Source organism: Tursiops truncatus, chromosome 10, assembly GCF_011762595.2.
Source record: "Tursiops truncatus isolate mTurTru1 chromosome 10, mTurTru1.mat.Y, whole genome shotgun sequence".
NCBI classification, from domain to species: domain Eukaryota; kingdom Metazoa; phylum Chordata; class Mammalia; order Artiodactyla; family Delphinidae; genus Tursiops; species Tursiops truncatus.
The window spans coordinates 66998572-67014435 of record NC_047043.1 but is presented as its reverse complement, the minus strand read 5'-3'; the positions used below and the strand labels follow the sequence as shown (position 1 = coordinate 67014435).

The 15864-nt window shown below is 38.1% G+C and overlaps 1 protein-coding gene across 4 annotated transcripts in view; it reads left to right on the top strand.

The window, feature by feature from the left end:
- NEK4 (NIMA related kinase 4) overlaps positions 1–15864 on the top strand; it is a 47700-nt gene that overhangs the window by 5709 nt on the left and 26127 nt on the right. For all 4 annotated transcript variants that reach the window (XM_073811228.1, XM_004316556.4, XM_033865136.2 and 1 more), the window contains exons 6-12: positions 1474–1615; positions 3863–4270; positions 10021–10170; positions 10724–10873; positions 11339–11405; positions 12158–12267; positions 13394–13482. In XM_073811228.1, the coding sequence (XP_073667329.1) occupies positions 1474–1615; positions 3863–4270; positions 10021–10170; positions 10724–10873; positions 11339–11405; positions 12158–12267; positions 13394–13482 (1116 nt within the window). The remainder of the gene's footprint in view (positions 1–1473; positions 1616–3862; positions 4271–10020; positions 10171–10723; positions 10874–11338; positions 11406–12157; positions 12268–13393; positions 13483–15864) is intronic.

Here is a 15864-nt window from a genome sequence, read left to right as displayed (position 1 = left end):
TGTATGCTTTATTATTTATTTATTTATTTATTTGCGGTACGCGGGCCTCTCACTGTTGTGGCCTCTCCCGTTGCGGAGCACAGGCTCTGGACGCGCAGGGTTAGCGGCCGTGGCTCACGGGCCTAGCCACTCTGCAGCATGTGGGATCTTCCCGGACCGGGGCATGAACCCCTGTCCCCTGCATCAGCAGGCGAACTCTCAACCACTGTGCCACCAGGGAAGCCCAAGGATGTAGGTTTTAGAAATCATATTAAAATGAGAGATCATCTAAGAAGCCTATTATTACATTATGTACTATGTAAGATAATAGTCACATTTAAAAAATAAAGAGGTTCCCTCTTTACTCATATAACTTCTCAAGGGGATAGAATTCCTTCTTTGACTTTCAGGTCCTACCTTCATAAATAGCTGTTCTAGGATCTGAGACTTAGAGCTGGACAAGACCTTCACAGTCCTTGTCTTTGACATGTTAAATTTGGGAGGCAATGCTAGAGAGGCCCTGGGGGATAAAGAAGGGTCGTATTTTTGTTTACATTGCTTATAATTTCCTACCTACAGACCTTTGGCTTTCTGCAGCTCTGGTCTTCATGCTCCCCTTGAATTCTCCAGAGGTTTAGCTCCTTTGGAAAATGTCACACTTAAACAGTTGGGGATATTATTCCTGTATACATTTATTCTACAAGTCAAGGCCAAGTATACCAATCATTTTTACTTTCAAATTTGGCAAAGCAGTTGTGGTATTATTACGAATGTGAAATTTGAAGATGAAAATTATCCTGGCACTTCTAATTGTGAGGCAAGTTTTCATAGCTTTTAAATTTTAGAATAATATTGTATTTACAGAAGAGTTGCAGAGATAGAACAGAGTTTCTGTATAACCCTCACCCAGTTTCTCCTATCAGCATCTTATGTTACCATGGTACATTTGTCAGAGCTAAGAAAACAACATCAGTATCTTATGTTGACTGAATCCAGACTTCACTTGGCTTACACCAGTTTTTCTACTAGTGTCCTTTTTCTGCTTCAGGATCCAGTCCAGCATACCATATTACTCCTCATTTCTCCTTAGTCAACTTGGGTCTCTGACAGTTTCTCACTTTCTTTGTTTTTCATGACCTTGATTGTTTTTGGAGATTACTGGTCAAATGTTTTGTAGAACACCCACTGGTTTTTAGAAGACTCCTATCTATAAAAGGAGCAGTTCTATGGGAATTCCCTGGCAGTCCAGTGGTTAGGACTCCACGCTTCCACTGCAGGGGACCCGGGTTCAATCCCTGGTCAGGGAACTAAGATCCCACAAGCCACATGGCACAGCCAAAAAAGAAAAAAAAAAAGAAAAGAAAAGAAAGAAAGAAATAAAACAAGCCGTTCTAAGAGGGAGTGTAACATGTATGCACATTTCCTCATATATAGAGAAACCTTTAACCTTCACTGTACTGATAATAACTTTTTCTTCTTTTCTTCCTCATAAAGAAAAAACTCCAAAAATAATATTAAAAATGACGACTCTAAATCCAAGCCTGTGGCTACAGTGGTTTCTGGAAAGGCTGAATTAAGTCATGAAGCCGTTCCCCCTCAACCACACTCTTCTGAGGGCTCCAAGACATATGTAATGGTATGTCTCATTCTAAAGGATATGTGTTCTAGAAACTGTATTAAAATGATAGGTTACCTAAGCTAGTTATTCTATGTGAAATGACTAAGCTTCATTAGATTTCTGTTGTGTAAGTAGTTTTGTATTGTAAAGAAGGAATACTGGTGAAGTATTCAAAGTGCCTATTAAAATGTTCATGAAGTCAGTGCTGTAATAACTTTAAGAAGTTTTTTTTAATTGAGGTGGAATTTATATAACATAAAGTTAACCATTTTAAAGTGAACAATTAATTGCATTTAGTATATTCACAGTATTGTGCGACTGTCACCTCTATCTCATTCCAAAACATTTTCATCACCCCAAAAGGAAACCTCATACCCATTAGGTCGTCACTCCTCCTCCATCCAGCCCCTGTAAAACACCAGTGTTCTCTGTTTGTATGGGTTTGCCTATTCTGAATATTTGATATAAATGGAATCATACAATATGTAACCTTTTGTGTCTGGCTTCTTTCACTTAGCATGTTCTTGAGGTTCATCCAGGTAGTATATATCAATACTTCATTTATTTTTATGTCTAAATAATACTCCATTGTATGTATATACCACAGTTTGTTTATCCATTCATTCATTGGTAGATATTGGGTTGTTTTCACCTTTTGGCTTTTGCTATGAACATTTATGTACAATGTTTGAGTATCTGTCTTCAGTTTTCTTGGGTATAATATCTAGGAGAGTAATTGCTGAGTCATATGGTAATTCTATGTTTAACTTTTTGAGGAATGACCACATTGTTTTTCCTTTGTGGTTGCACCATTTCATGTTTTTATCAGCAATCCCTGAGAATTCCAGTTTCTCTACAACTTCACCAACTCTTGTTATTTTCTGTTTTTCTGATTCTAGCCATCCTAGTGGATGTGCAGTGGTATGTTATTGTAGTTCTGATTTGCATTTGACTAATGACAGAACTTGTTGGCCATTTGAATGCCTTCTTTGGAGAAATATCTATTAAGCCTGTTGCCCATTTTTTAATTGGGTTTTTTATTTTTTATTATTGAGTTCTAAGAGTTCTTTCTATATTATAGATACTAGACCCTCATCAGATATATTACTTACAAATATTTCCTCCTGTTCTTTAGGTTGTCCTTTCACTTTCTTGATAACGTCCTTTTATGCACAAATGTTTTTAATTTTGATGAAGTGTAATTTATTTGTTTTTTACTTTTGTTGCCCATGCTCATATCTAAGAATCCCTTGCCAAATCCAAGGTCATGAAGATGTATGCCTATGTTTTCTCCTAGGATTTTTATAGTTTTAGCTCTTATATTTAGGTTATTGATCATTAAAAAAATTTTGTTATGGTAAAATATAAGTAATATAAAATTTGCCATTTTGTACCATTTTTAAATTAATTAATTAATTATTTATTTTCATTTTGTACCGTTTTTAAGCATACAATTCAGTGGTCTTAATTACATTCACAATGTTGTGCAGCCATCACCATATCTTCCAAAACCTTTTCATCATTCCAAACAGAAACTCTGTACCCATTAAGGTCTAACTCCCCATTGCCTCTACTCCCAGACCCTGGTAACCTCTGATCTACTTTCTCTGAATTTTCCTGTTCTAGATACCTCATATAAATGGAATCATACAACATTTGTTCTTTTGTGTCTAGCTTATTTCACTTAGCAAGTTTTCAAACGTTATCCATATTGTAGCATGTATCAGAATTTCATTCCTTTCTATGGCTTTATAATATTCCGCTGTATGTATATACCACATTTTGTTTATCCATTCATCTGCTGATGGACATTTGGGTTGTTTCCATCCTCTGGCCGTTGTGAATAATGCTGCTATAAACATTAGTGTACAAATATCTGAGTCCCTACTTTTAGTTCTTGGGACAAATACCTGGGAGTGGGATTGTTGGGTCTTATGATTATTCCATGTTTAACTTTCTGAGGAAACTGCTATTCCATTTTGAGTTGGTTTTTTTTTTTTTTTTTTTGCGGTATGCGGGCCTCTCACTGCTGTGGCCTCTCCCGTTGCTGAGCACAGGCTCCGGACGCACAGGCTCAGCGGCCATGGCTCATGGGCCTAGCCGCTCTGCGGCATGTGGGATCCTTCCGGACCGGGGCACGAACCCATGTCCCCTGCATCGGCAGGCGGACTCCCAACCACTGCGCCACCAGGGAAGCCCCTTGAGTTAATTTTCTAATATGGTGTGAGGAGTGCTATAATAACTTGGAAGCATGTTTTCATTCAGGGTGAAGACAAATATTTGTCCCAGGAGAAACCCATAGTCATTGGCCCCTTGAAGACACCCCCACGTCTGAAAGGCCACACCTACAAACCAGACATAAGCAATACTGCAGAATCGCTAGCCACGATCAGTAGGGTGAATATTGACATCTTACCTGCAGAAAGGAGGAACTCAGTGAACAACAGCTTAGTTCAAGAGAATCAACGAAGACACTTAGATGCCTCTAATGAGCTAGAAGGTAAATGTATTATTTCTCAAGTGAAAGAGAGGCTGCAGGATAACACTAAATCCAGTGCTCAACCTGGAAACCGAATTTCCACATGGTCCATTGACTATGTCACTGGAGAAAGGAATGACCCAGTGAAGCCTCTGCAGCCCCTAAACAAAGACCAAAATTTATCGAAGGACCAGGTGAGTGATATTGGTTTCAGAAAGAAGACTGGAAAGTGTGGTTACAAAGGTGTGGGTTGTGCTCTTTGGTTGTGCTTTTAGTTGTGGTTTTAGGAAAATCAGTTGTTCCCATATAACAGTTTAAACATGACAGAACCAAAGGATAGGACCCAAGGAATTCTTAGATCCTTTCTGTGCCCTGGTGTAGGGTACTTGCCATTTGCCATTAGTGTGTTTTTTCCTATTTCTACATCATTCTTTTGTAAGTTCTCCAAGTCAATGGACAGTTCCAACAATTAGGTAATATCACATTCCTTCTTGCTTTTAAAAGTTAGTGGATTTGTCTGATTTTTTAAGTTAAGGAATTAAAAAAACATATTTTATGTGTTGGAACCAAAGGAGAAGGAAGAAGAGAAGAAAAGGAACAGAACAAAAGGATTTTGATACTGAGAGACTATTCTGAGTAAATTTAAAGGGTATCTTCTACTTGAACATGGAAAGAAGCCTAAATTAGATGAAGCATGGTAATAGCTAAGGATTAGAAAGAAAGCCAGAACATTTGATTAACTTCACATTTTTATTTGTAAAATATTTAAAGAATATATTTAATGTATATATTGACTATATTTTTATAATCTATATATATTTAAACTTTATATATTACATACATTTTCATATTTAACACTTTTATATAAATGTATATAACTATTTTATATGTCTATAGTCAAATGTTCTTATCTATTTTATTTATGGCTGTTTGGGTCTTTGTTGCTGCGTGTGGGCTTTCTCTAGTTGCAGTGAGCAGGGGCTACTCTTCATTGTGTTGCACAGGCTTCTCATTGTGTTGGCTTCTCTTGTTGCGGAGCACGGGCTCTAGGCATGCAGGTTTCAGTAGTTGTGGTACGTGGGCTCAGTAGTTGTGGCTCGTGGGCTCTAGTGCACAGGCTCAGTAGTTGTGGCACACGGGCTTAGTTGCTCCACGGCGTGTGGGATCTTCTCAGACCAGGGCTCGAACCTGTGTCCCCTGCATTGGCAGGCGGATTCTTAACCACTGTGCCACCAGGGAAGTCCCTCAAGTGTTTTTAATAAGGTTTTGTTTTTATAGAAAAGTACAAGTATGATGCTCTTTTCATTTAAACTCATTGAATTGAAACCAAAATTTAGTCTTAAACATTCTCTGGACACTGGAATCCTTAGTACTTTATAGATAAAATTATATATGTCCCGCTTGTTCTGCTTGACTGTCAAATTATATTCAAGTTCGCTTCTTTTATTTTTTTCCATAATTATTTAAAAAATTTTTAAAGTGCCAATTCAGTGGTTTTTAGTATATTTATAAAGTTGTACATTCACTGCTATTATCTGTTTCCAGAACATTTCCATCACCTCAAAAAGAAACCCCATACTCAATACTAGTCACTCTCCATTCCTCCTTGTCTCTAGCCCTTGGCAACCATTGTCTGTATGAATTTGCCTATTCTCAATATTTCATATAAATGGAATCATACAGATATGGCCTTTTGTATCTGGCTTCTTTTATTTAGCATAATGCTTTCAAGGTTATATCCATGTTGTAGCCTGTACCAGTATTTCATTTCTTTTTATTGCCAAATAAATTCTACCATATGTATATTTCATATTTTATTTATCTATTCATCAGTTGATGAACATTTGAGTTTTTTTCACTTTTCACTGTGGATAAAGTTGCTTTGAACATTCGTACAAGTTTTTGTGTGGACATATGTTTTCAGTTCTCTTGGGTATATACCTAGGAGTGGAATTGCTGGATCATATGGTGACTCTATGTTTAACTTTTTTTTTTTTTTTTTTTTTTTGCGGTATGCAGGCCTTTCACTGTTGTGGCCTCTCCCGTTGCGGAGCACAGGCTCCGGACGCGCAGGCTCAGCAGCCATGGCTCACTGGCCCAGCCGCTCCACGGCATGTGGGATGTTCCTAGACCAGGGCACGAACCCGTGTCCCCTGCATCGGCAGGCGGACTCTCAACCACTGCGCCACCAGGGAAGCCCTATGTTTAACTTTCTGAGGAACTGCAGAACTGTTTTCCAAAGCAACTATATCATTTTACTTCCCATCAGCAATGTATGAGAGTGGTAATTTCTCCACATCCTCACCAACACTTATTTTCTGTGTTTTTTGTTTTGTTTTGTTTAGCCATCCTGGAAGTGGTATCTTATTGTGGTTTTGATTTGCACCTCCCTAATGACTAATGTTGTTGAGCATCTTTTCATGGCTTATTGGCCATTTTTATACCTACTTTGGAGAAATATCTATTCAAATCCTTTGCCCATTTTTAAATTGGTTTATTTATCTTTTTATTGTTGAGTAGTAGGAGTTCTTTATCAGTTATAAATGTCAGTCCCCTATCAGATATAAGATTCAAAAATATTGTCTCCCATTCTGTGGATTGTCTTCACTTTCTTTTTAAAGTATATTTTATTTTATTTTATTTTGACTGCGCCATGCAGCATGTGGGATCTTAGTTCCCTGACCAGGGATCAAACCTGTGCCCCCTGCAGTGGAAGTGCAGAGTCTTAACCACTGGACCACCAGGGAAGTCCCATCTTCACTTTCTTTTTTTTTTTTATTTATTTATTTTTTCTTTATTACTTTTTTGGCTGCGTTGGGTCTTAGTTGCAGCATGCGGGGCTTTTGTTGAGGCGTGCGGCATCTTTCGTTGTGGCGCGCAGTCTTCTCTCTAGTTGTGGCACATGGGCTTCAGGGTGTGTAGGCTCCAGAAAGCGTGGGCTCTGTAGTTTGCAGCATGTGGGCTCTCTCGTTGAGGCGTGCGAGCTCAGTAGTTGTGGCGCGCAGGCGTAGTTGCGCCACAGCATGTGGGATCTTAGTTCCCCAACCAGGGATTGAACCTGCGTCCCCTGCATTGGAAGGCGGATTCTTTACCACTGGACCCCCAGGGAAGTCCCCCATCTTCACTTTCTTGATGGTGTCCTTTGGAGCATAAAAGTTTTAAAATTTGATGAAATCTAGTTTTGTCTATTTTTTCTTTTGTTGCTTCTGCTTTTAGTGTCATGAAGATTTCTCCCATAATTTCTTTTAAGAGTTCATAATTTTAACTCTTACATTTAGGTCTGAGATCTATTTTGAATTAATTTTTGTGTGTGATGTGAAGAAAGGGTTCTACTTCATTCTTTTGTATGTAGATATCCACTTGTCCCAGTACCATTTGTTAAAAGATTATTCTTTTCCCATTGAATTTTCTTGGGACCCTCATTGAAAATCAGTAGACCCTAAATATGATCATTTAATTTTATACTCTCAATTCTGTACCACTGATTTTTCTATCTGTATGTCAGTAACACAATTACTGTAGGTTTATAGTAAGTGTTTTTTTTTTTTTTTTTGGCCATGCTGCGCGGCTTACAGGATCTCAGTTCCCTGACTAGGGATTGCATCCGGGCCACAGCAGTGAAAATCCGAAATCCTAACCACTAGGCCACCAGGGAATTCACTGTAGTAAGTTTTGAAATTGGAAAGGTTAAGTCTTCCAACTTTATTCTTAATTTTCAATACTGTTTTGGCTATATGGGGTCCTTTGCATTTCCATATGAATTTTAAGATTAGCTTGTCAATTTCTGCAAAAAAGCCTGGGGTTTTGACATGGATTTTATTGAATCTGTAGATTATTTGCAGATTATTGCTATCTCAATATGTATCTTCCAACTCATGAACATAGGATATCTTTCTATTTTCTTTAGGTCTTCTTCAGTTTCTTACAATGATGTTTTGTTGTTTTAAGTGTATAAGTCTTGCACTTCTTTTGTTAAATTCATTTCTAAGCATTTTGTTCCATTGGCTTCCCTTGTGGCGCAGTGGTTAAGAATCCGCCTACCAGTGCAGGGGACATGGGTTTGAGCCCTGGGCAGGGAAGGTCCCACATGCCGTGGAGCAACTAAGCCCGTGCACCACAGCTACGGAAGCCTGCGTGCCTAGAACCCATGCTCCACAACAAAAGAAGCCACTGCAGTGAGAAGCCTGCACACTGCAACAAAGAGTAGCCCCTGCTCGCCACAACAAGAGAAAGTGTGCGCAGCAACGAAGACCGAACGCAGCCAAAAGTAAAGAAATAAATTTAAGTATTTTGTTCTGATACTATTGTAAATGGAATGATTTTCATAGTGTTCATTGCTTGTGTATAGAAATACAATTAATTTTTATATATTGTCTTTATATCCTACAGCCTTACTTAACTCATTTATTGGTTCTAATAACTTTTTAATAATGGACTCCTTAGAATTTTCTGAATACAGTATCACATCATCTGCAAATAGAGATTTTTCCTTTTCAATCTGGATTTCTTTTATTTATTTATTTTTTCTTGTCTGATTGCCCTGGCTAGAACCTCTAGTACAGTGTTGAATAGGAGTGATAAGAATGGACATCCCTGTCTTGTACCTGATCAAATATGTTTCTTACATCAGGCTTTTAGAGTAGATTTTTTTGTTTTTTTGATAGAATTTCATGTCCAGCATTTCTTTGTTGTTGTTGTCGTTATTTTGTTGTTGATAAAAGTGGAAGAACTTTTTTTAGGACCAATTGGATTTCATGGAGAAACTCCTTAAGTCATTTGTTCAGGTACTCTTATATGTATAAGCTTTATTTTGAATATTCTATACTTAATACCAGCAGAGAAACATTTATTTCACTCTTCAGAATTAAATCAGTTACTGTTTATTATCTGGGTATCCTTGCATAGCTAGCATATGACACTGTTCCTTTTTCTAAAATGTACCACATAGTGGGCTCTTGATAAAAATGTGTTGATTGGGCTTCCCTGGTGGCGCAGTGGTTGAGAGTCCACCTGCCGATGCAGGGGACACAGGTTCGTGCCCTGGTCTGGAAGATCCCACATGCTGCGGAGCGGCTGGGCCTGTGAGCCATGGCTGCTGAGCCTGCGCGTCCGGAGCCTGTGCTCCGCAACGGGAGAGGCTACAACAGTGAGAGGCCCGCGTACCGCAAAAAAAAAAAAAAAAAAAAAAAAAAATTAATGTAAGAAGCTATTTTATTTTAATGTTTGGTGTGCATTAGTTTCTAAAACCAGTTATCCAAATAAAACACTAAGTCCTTGGTGATCTTCATAATTTAAAAGTTAACTTATTTTATCTTTACTACTGCTAGTAATAGCTCCTGGTTTCTGAGCATCTAATATGTGTTAGATGTGATCTTAAGTACTATAGTGCACAATCTCCTCTAATCCTCCAGTAGTCACATGATGTGTGTGACGCATTATACCCATTTATAGATAAGGAAACAGAGGTTCAGGGAGATATGACTCCATCTGAATCCAAGCTCGTGATCTTTTCATGGTGCTTTTTAGAGGGCATCCAAATAACTAATGTTTACTTGGGAAGTATGTGTATATTAAATTGGATTTCATTTAAAACATTTGTTAGTTTTCTGAATTGCAAACCTATTAAAAGTTATAAAAAGATTTTCAAAAAACTAAATGAACATTGGTAGTTTCAGGTTAATAACAATCTGAGTAATTTAATTAAAATAATTATTTTTATTTGGGAAAAGAGAAGAAAACCCAGAATATGTAGATAACTGATGCCATCATTCTGTCTTTGCCTGTCAACACTGAAAATAAGCATTCATTTTGAAAAAGACAGCTCCTCCTTCTTTCATTTATAATTTTAGAAGTAGATATGGCAGGTTTGGCTATTTGGAAGTTCAAAAGACTGTTTCATTATTCTATTTTGTTTTTTTGTTTGTTTCATTTTATTATTTTTAAGGATCAAGTTGCTGGTGAATGTGTTATAGAAAAACAGGACAGAATCCACCCAACTTTACAGCCACACAGCTCTGGGTCTGAACCTTTCCTGTCTCAACAGCGGCGGCAGAAGAAAAGAGAACATACTGAGCATAGTGAGGAAGAGAGACAGGTCAGCAGAGATCTCTTTGGAATAAGTCATTGTGCTGCTGCTTGGGAAACAGACTTTAGGAAACTTCATTTCTATTTAGAATGATGTGCTAAAAAGGCACATACATAATGCAAGGAACATATAAAGAAGGGTAGAAGTGCTAAATATTGGTTATCAAATGTCAGTGAGTTGGAAGCAGAGTAAGGATTTTATCTTCTCCAGCAAGGATGGACAGCTTATTTTGAGAGTTAAAGGAACAGGCCAAAAAAGGTAAATCTCTGATTCCTCTTATGTCATATTAATGAACAGTTTCTCCCTCAACTTCTGCATAAGATCGTGGCAACCCCTCATTTCTGGAAGTAACTTTCACAGGCACCCTCTCTATAAGCTTCTTAAGTGGTCATTCACTTTTGGCAGAGTTTCTTCCCCTCTGCCCCCTGCCCCCCCCCAAATGCAATGTTTTAAAGTTTTTGGGAGGGAATCACTGACAAATACATAGATTTACCGATGGGGGACCTTTGGAGGTAGATGTATATGACACTGATAATCTCCCTCTCTTTGTTAATTATGGAAGTTCCAAGAGACTCCTCCTCGTCTTTTGCCTTCTCTTTCTACTGTTGGAAAAGTGGATGTCACATCAACACAAAAAGATGCTGAAAACCAAAGTAGAGTGATCACTGGGTCTGTGAGCAGTTCGAGGAACAGTGAGATATCATCATCAAAGGTTTGTAGGAGTCTATGTTGGATTTTTTTTAAGCTTTATTATAAAACTTTTTGGTTGTAAATCCTGCATATATTGTGAAGTTTTATATTAAAACATCTTAGCCCTGCTTTTTGCCAAACACTGGAAAGCGCAAATTTGTGATTCTCAACAGAAGCTTTGATTGAAATGGACAGATTCTGTTGTTTCAGGGCTGGTCACTTCCAGTTAATTAAGGAGACCAAGTGGATTCTGAATGTAGGAAATGCAGAAATACCTATTTGCCCTTCCAAAGATGAGCTCTTCCTAGAAATGAGGGCTGTGATCATCCTAGCTAGGAGTTGTAAGCCTGATGTGAACTGGTTTCAAATGGACACTCCCTTAAAGACCTGTGCAGGGCCTTTCCTGTAGTGCTGGATGATATGTCATGCATTGTAGGTATTGTAAGAACAGTGAATAGGAATGGAAGTAACTGACTTTCTTTAAAAGGACCGCCCATTATCAGCAAGAGAGAGGAGGCGACTAAAGCAGTCACAGGAAGAGATCTTCCCCTCAGGTAAAGTTTTTCTCTTTCCTTCATCTATTGGAGGTTATTGGTATGGCTCATGGACATAGCATTGGTACTGATTGTGAGGTGTTAAGAATTTCCAGCATCAGTAATCCATTTGGGAAACCAATTTAGAAGAATTTTTGAAATTTCCTAGTTAAGCCTTTTAAAAAATTGGCATAGTATTGGATCTGGAACTTGTGTTATTAGAGAAAGAGGACTCTAAAAAGAGAGCAAGAGAGCTTTGAGTGACAGTAACTCCTGGGAGATTTCAGACAGGAAAGCAGTCAGGCGAGTGTTTACTTTGTTTCCATGTTCAGAGTCTGTTGGTCAGAGAAGTGCTCTCTTCTCAGGAACAGAGAGAGGAAGCCAGGAGAATGGTACTGCCCTGGGCTGAGGGCTGTGATCATTCCTATTACTATTATCTAAAGACAACATATTCTAGCAGTTTCCATTTGTTGAATGCTGACAATGTCTCAAACATTATGCTAAGTATTTTAAGGGCATTATCTCATTTCATATTTTGCAGCGGAGGAGACTGAGGGTCTGAGGGGTTAAGTAACTTACCCAAGGTCACAGGGCTGGTAGACCTAGACCTGAGATTTGAACTGAGGTGTCAGACACCAGAGTGATGATGAATATGCTGTCTGAGTTCCTTCTAGGCTGGCCCTTGCTGGGGTATCTTCCATAAACAGTGCAAAGCCCTCTTCTATTGAGGCCAGCCCACCATAAACAACTGCTGGGGGTTGTCACTTTTTCAGGCCCTTCAGTGAGGAGAGTTTCTCTGAGTCCAGCGGGGTCAGAGAAACCACAAGAGGAAGGCCACCCTACCCCTGCTCAATGGTTGTCTTCTGACTACAGCGTTGCTCAGGTACATTACATAGTCCTAAGGTAAAAGGTAGACATGTCTACATCTGGCAAGCCTAATAACGGTAAACCTCATAAATGCCAGTTCTATTTATTCCTGGGACAGTGCTGACTTAAGTTACACTTTTCACACTTCTCTGATAAGAAAAAGAACTGGTCAATAATAATTAAAAGGATTTTGTTTCCTTCATTAAGGGAATGGACTTTTCAGGCGCTCTTGTAAACAACTGGCAGCCTAGTTAATAACTTTCTTAGGCAGTCTTTTAAACAAGACTTCCAAAGGGCTTCCACTAGGCAACACTTTGCTTATTCTGCTGTGTTAATAATATAACAAACGACCTGGCCAGATTTTAGTCTCACTTGCTGATCCTTCCTTTGTTTCCTGTTTGTGTCAAAGTACCTTACCTTTCCACCCAGGGATAATGTAGGGGCACCATTTGGTGGCTAAATGGATAATTGCAAGTTTTTAACCACGTTCACTTTTTTGTGTAATAATACCCTGGGAATAATTATTCAGTTTTCTGTATTCCAGTTTTTGACATCATTTCTAGGAGCACATAATTACTTTTTTTAAAAAAGAAACTTCCTGCCCTTGAAAGTAATGAAGAGTTTTTTCCTTTAACAATAGTGTGTGATTTAGTTGCTTCACTAATTAAAATGATCCTCTTTATTTTCAAAAGTTGTAACATTTGTGTGTAATTATATCAGGTAATCCTTTAAAGCATTTAACAATGAGTATCATGGGTGAGCAAACTGAGGTTACTTTTTATTTAGGTGGCATTCTGTCTAGTTTAAAATGCCAACATTCCTTATGGTACCAGCCCTCTGCTTAGAAGTTCAAACACCAGAACTGTTTGTCTGCTCTCCTCTGGAAAGGAAATTTCTTCATAGCTGAGACTTTCCAGGACCTTATAAAACTTCACCTTGGTGTTCCTCAGGCTTCACTTATGAACTTCATGGGTGAACTGGGACATTATTTGGTAAAGTAACTTCAATTTTTATATCCATAGTTCTCCTGTTAAATTGGACCTAGGTGCACATTGTGTCTAGGCATTGCATCTAAGATTGTTTCATGTATTACATTCTGGTTGTGTTGTCATGTGGAATTTTGTATTTCCAAACATTAATAGGAAAGGAAACTCACCCATTGTCTCTCTGAGGATGAGTTAAGTTCTTCTACAAGTTCAACTGATAAATCAAATGGGGATTCCAAGGAAGGGTAAGTTCTTATTTTTCTATCTCCTTTCATAAGCTATTTCTGTTTGAATTAATTTTATTCTAATTTAATTTTATTTTTTTACTTTAAAAAATTTTATTGAAGTATAGTTGATTTACAATGTTGTATTAATTTCTGCTGTACAGCAAACTGACTCAGTTATACATATATTCTTTTTCATATTCTCTTCCATTATGGTTTATCACAGGATATTGAATAGAGTTCTCTGTGCTATACAGTTAAGACCTTGCTGTTTATCTGTCATATAAATAATAGTTTGCATCTGCTGATCCCACACTCCCAGTTACTTCCCTCCCCCACCCCCAACCCCCTTGGAAACCACAAGTCTGTTCCCATGTCTTTGAGTCTCTTTCTGTTTCACAGATATGTTTGTTTGTGTCATACTTTAGATTTCACAAATAAGTGGTATCATATGGTATTTGTCTTTCTCTTTCTGACTTACTTTGCTTAGTATGATAACCTCTGGGTCCATCCATGTTGCTGCGAATGGCATGATTTCATTCTTTTTAGTGGCTGAGTAATAGTCCATTGTATGTATGTGTATATATATGTATGTGTGTGTATGTGTATCTATCTATCTGTCTATCTCACATCTTTATCCATTCATCTGTCAATGGACATTTAGGTTGTTTCCATGTCTTAGTTATTGTAGATAGTGCTGCTATGAACATAGGGGTGCATGTATCTTTTCGAATTATAGTTTTGTCTGGGTATATGCCTAGGAGTGGAATTGCTGGATCACATGGCAACTCTGTTTTTAGTTTTCTGAGGAACCTCCATACTGTTTTCCATAATGGCTGCACCAATTTACATTCCCACCAACAGTGTAAGAGGGTTCCCTTTTCTCCACATCCTCTCCAGCATTTTTTTTTTTTTTTTTGCTGTTTCTCCATTTATGTTGCTAACACAATTTTCCTTTTTTTTTTTTAAATCTTTATTGGAGTATAATTACTTTACATTGGTGTGTTAGTTTCTGCTTTCACACACACTAACGTTGGTGTGTTAGTTCCCCCGCTCCCTGTCCCACCCCTGTAGGTGGTCACAAAGCACCAAGCTGATCTCCCTGTGCTATGCGGCTGCTTCCCACTAGCTATCTGTTTTACGTTTGGTAGTGTATATATGTCCATGCCACTCTCTTGCTTTGTCACAGCTTACCCTTCCCCCTCCCCATATCCTCAAGTCCATTCTCTAGTAGGTCTGTGTCTTTATTCCTGTCTTACCCGAAGGTTCTTCATGACATTTTTTTTTCTTAAATTCCATATATATGTGTTAGCATACGGTATTTGTCTTTCTCTTTCTGACTTACTTCACTCTGTATGACAGACTCTAGGTCCATCCACCTCATTACAAATAGCTCAATTTTGTTTCTTTTTATGGCTGAGGAATATTCCATTGTATATATGTGCCACATCTTCTTTATCCATTCATCCGATGATGGATGCTTAGGTTGTTTCCATCTCCTGGCTATTGTAAATAGAGCCGCAATGAACATTTTGGTACATGACTCTTTTTGAATTATGGTTTTCTCAGGGTGTATGCCCAGTAGTGGGATTGCTGGGTCATATAGTAGTTCTATTTTTAGTTTTTTAAGGAACCTCCATACTGTTCTCCATAGTGGCTGTACCAATTCACATTCCCACCAGCAGTGCAAGAGTGTTCCCTTTTCTCCACACCCTCTCCAGCATTAATTGTTTCTAGATTGTTTGATGATGGCCATTCTGACTGGTGTGAGATGATATCTCATTGTAGTTTTGATTTGCATTTCTCTAATGATTAATGATGTTGAGCGTTCTTTCATGTGTTTGTTGGCAGTCTGTATATCTTCTTTGGAGAAATGTCTGTTTAGGTCTTCTGCCCACTTTTGGATTGGGTTGTTTGTTTTTCTGTTATTGAGCTGCATGAGCTGCTTGTAAATTTTGGAGATTAATCCTTTGTCAGTTGCTTCATTTGCAAATATTTTCTCCCATTCTGAGGGTTGTCTGTTGGTCTTGTTTATGGTTTCCTTTGCTGTGCAAAAGCTTTTGAGTTTCATTAGGTCCCATTTGTTTATTTTTGTTTTTATTTCCATTTCTCTAGGAGGTGGGTCAAAAAGGATCTTGCTGTGATTTATGTCATAGAGTGTTCTGCCTATGTTTTCCTCTAAGAGTTTGATAGTTTCTGGCCTTACATTTAGGTCTTTAATCCATTTTGAGCTTATTTTTGTGTATGGTGTTAGGGAGTGATCTAATCTCATACTTTTACATGTACCTGTCCAGTTTTCCCAGCACCACTTATTGAAGAGGCTGTCCTTTTTCCACTGTACATTCCTGCCTCCTTTATCAAAGATAAGGTGACCATATGTGTGTGGGTTTATCTCTGGGCTTT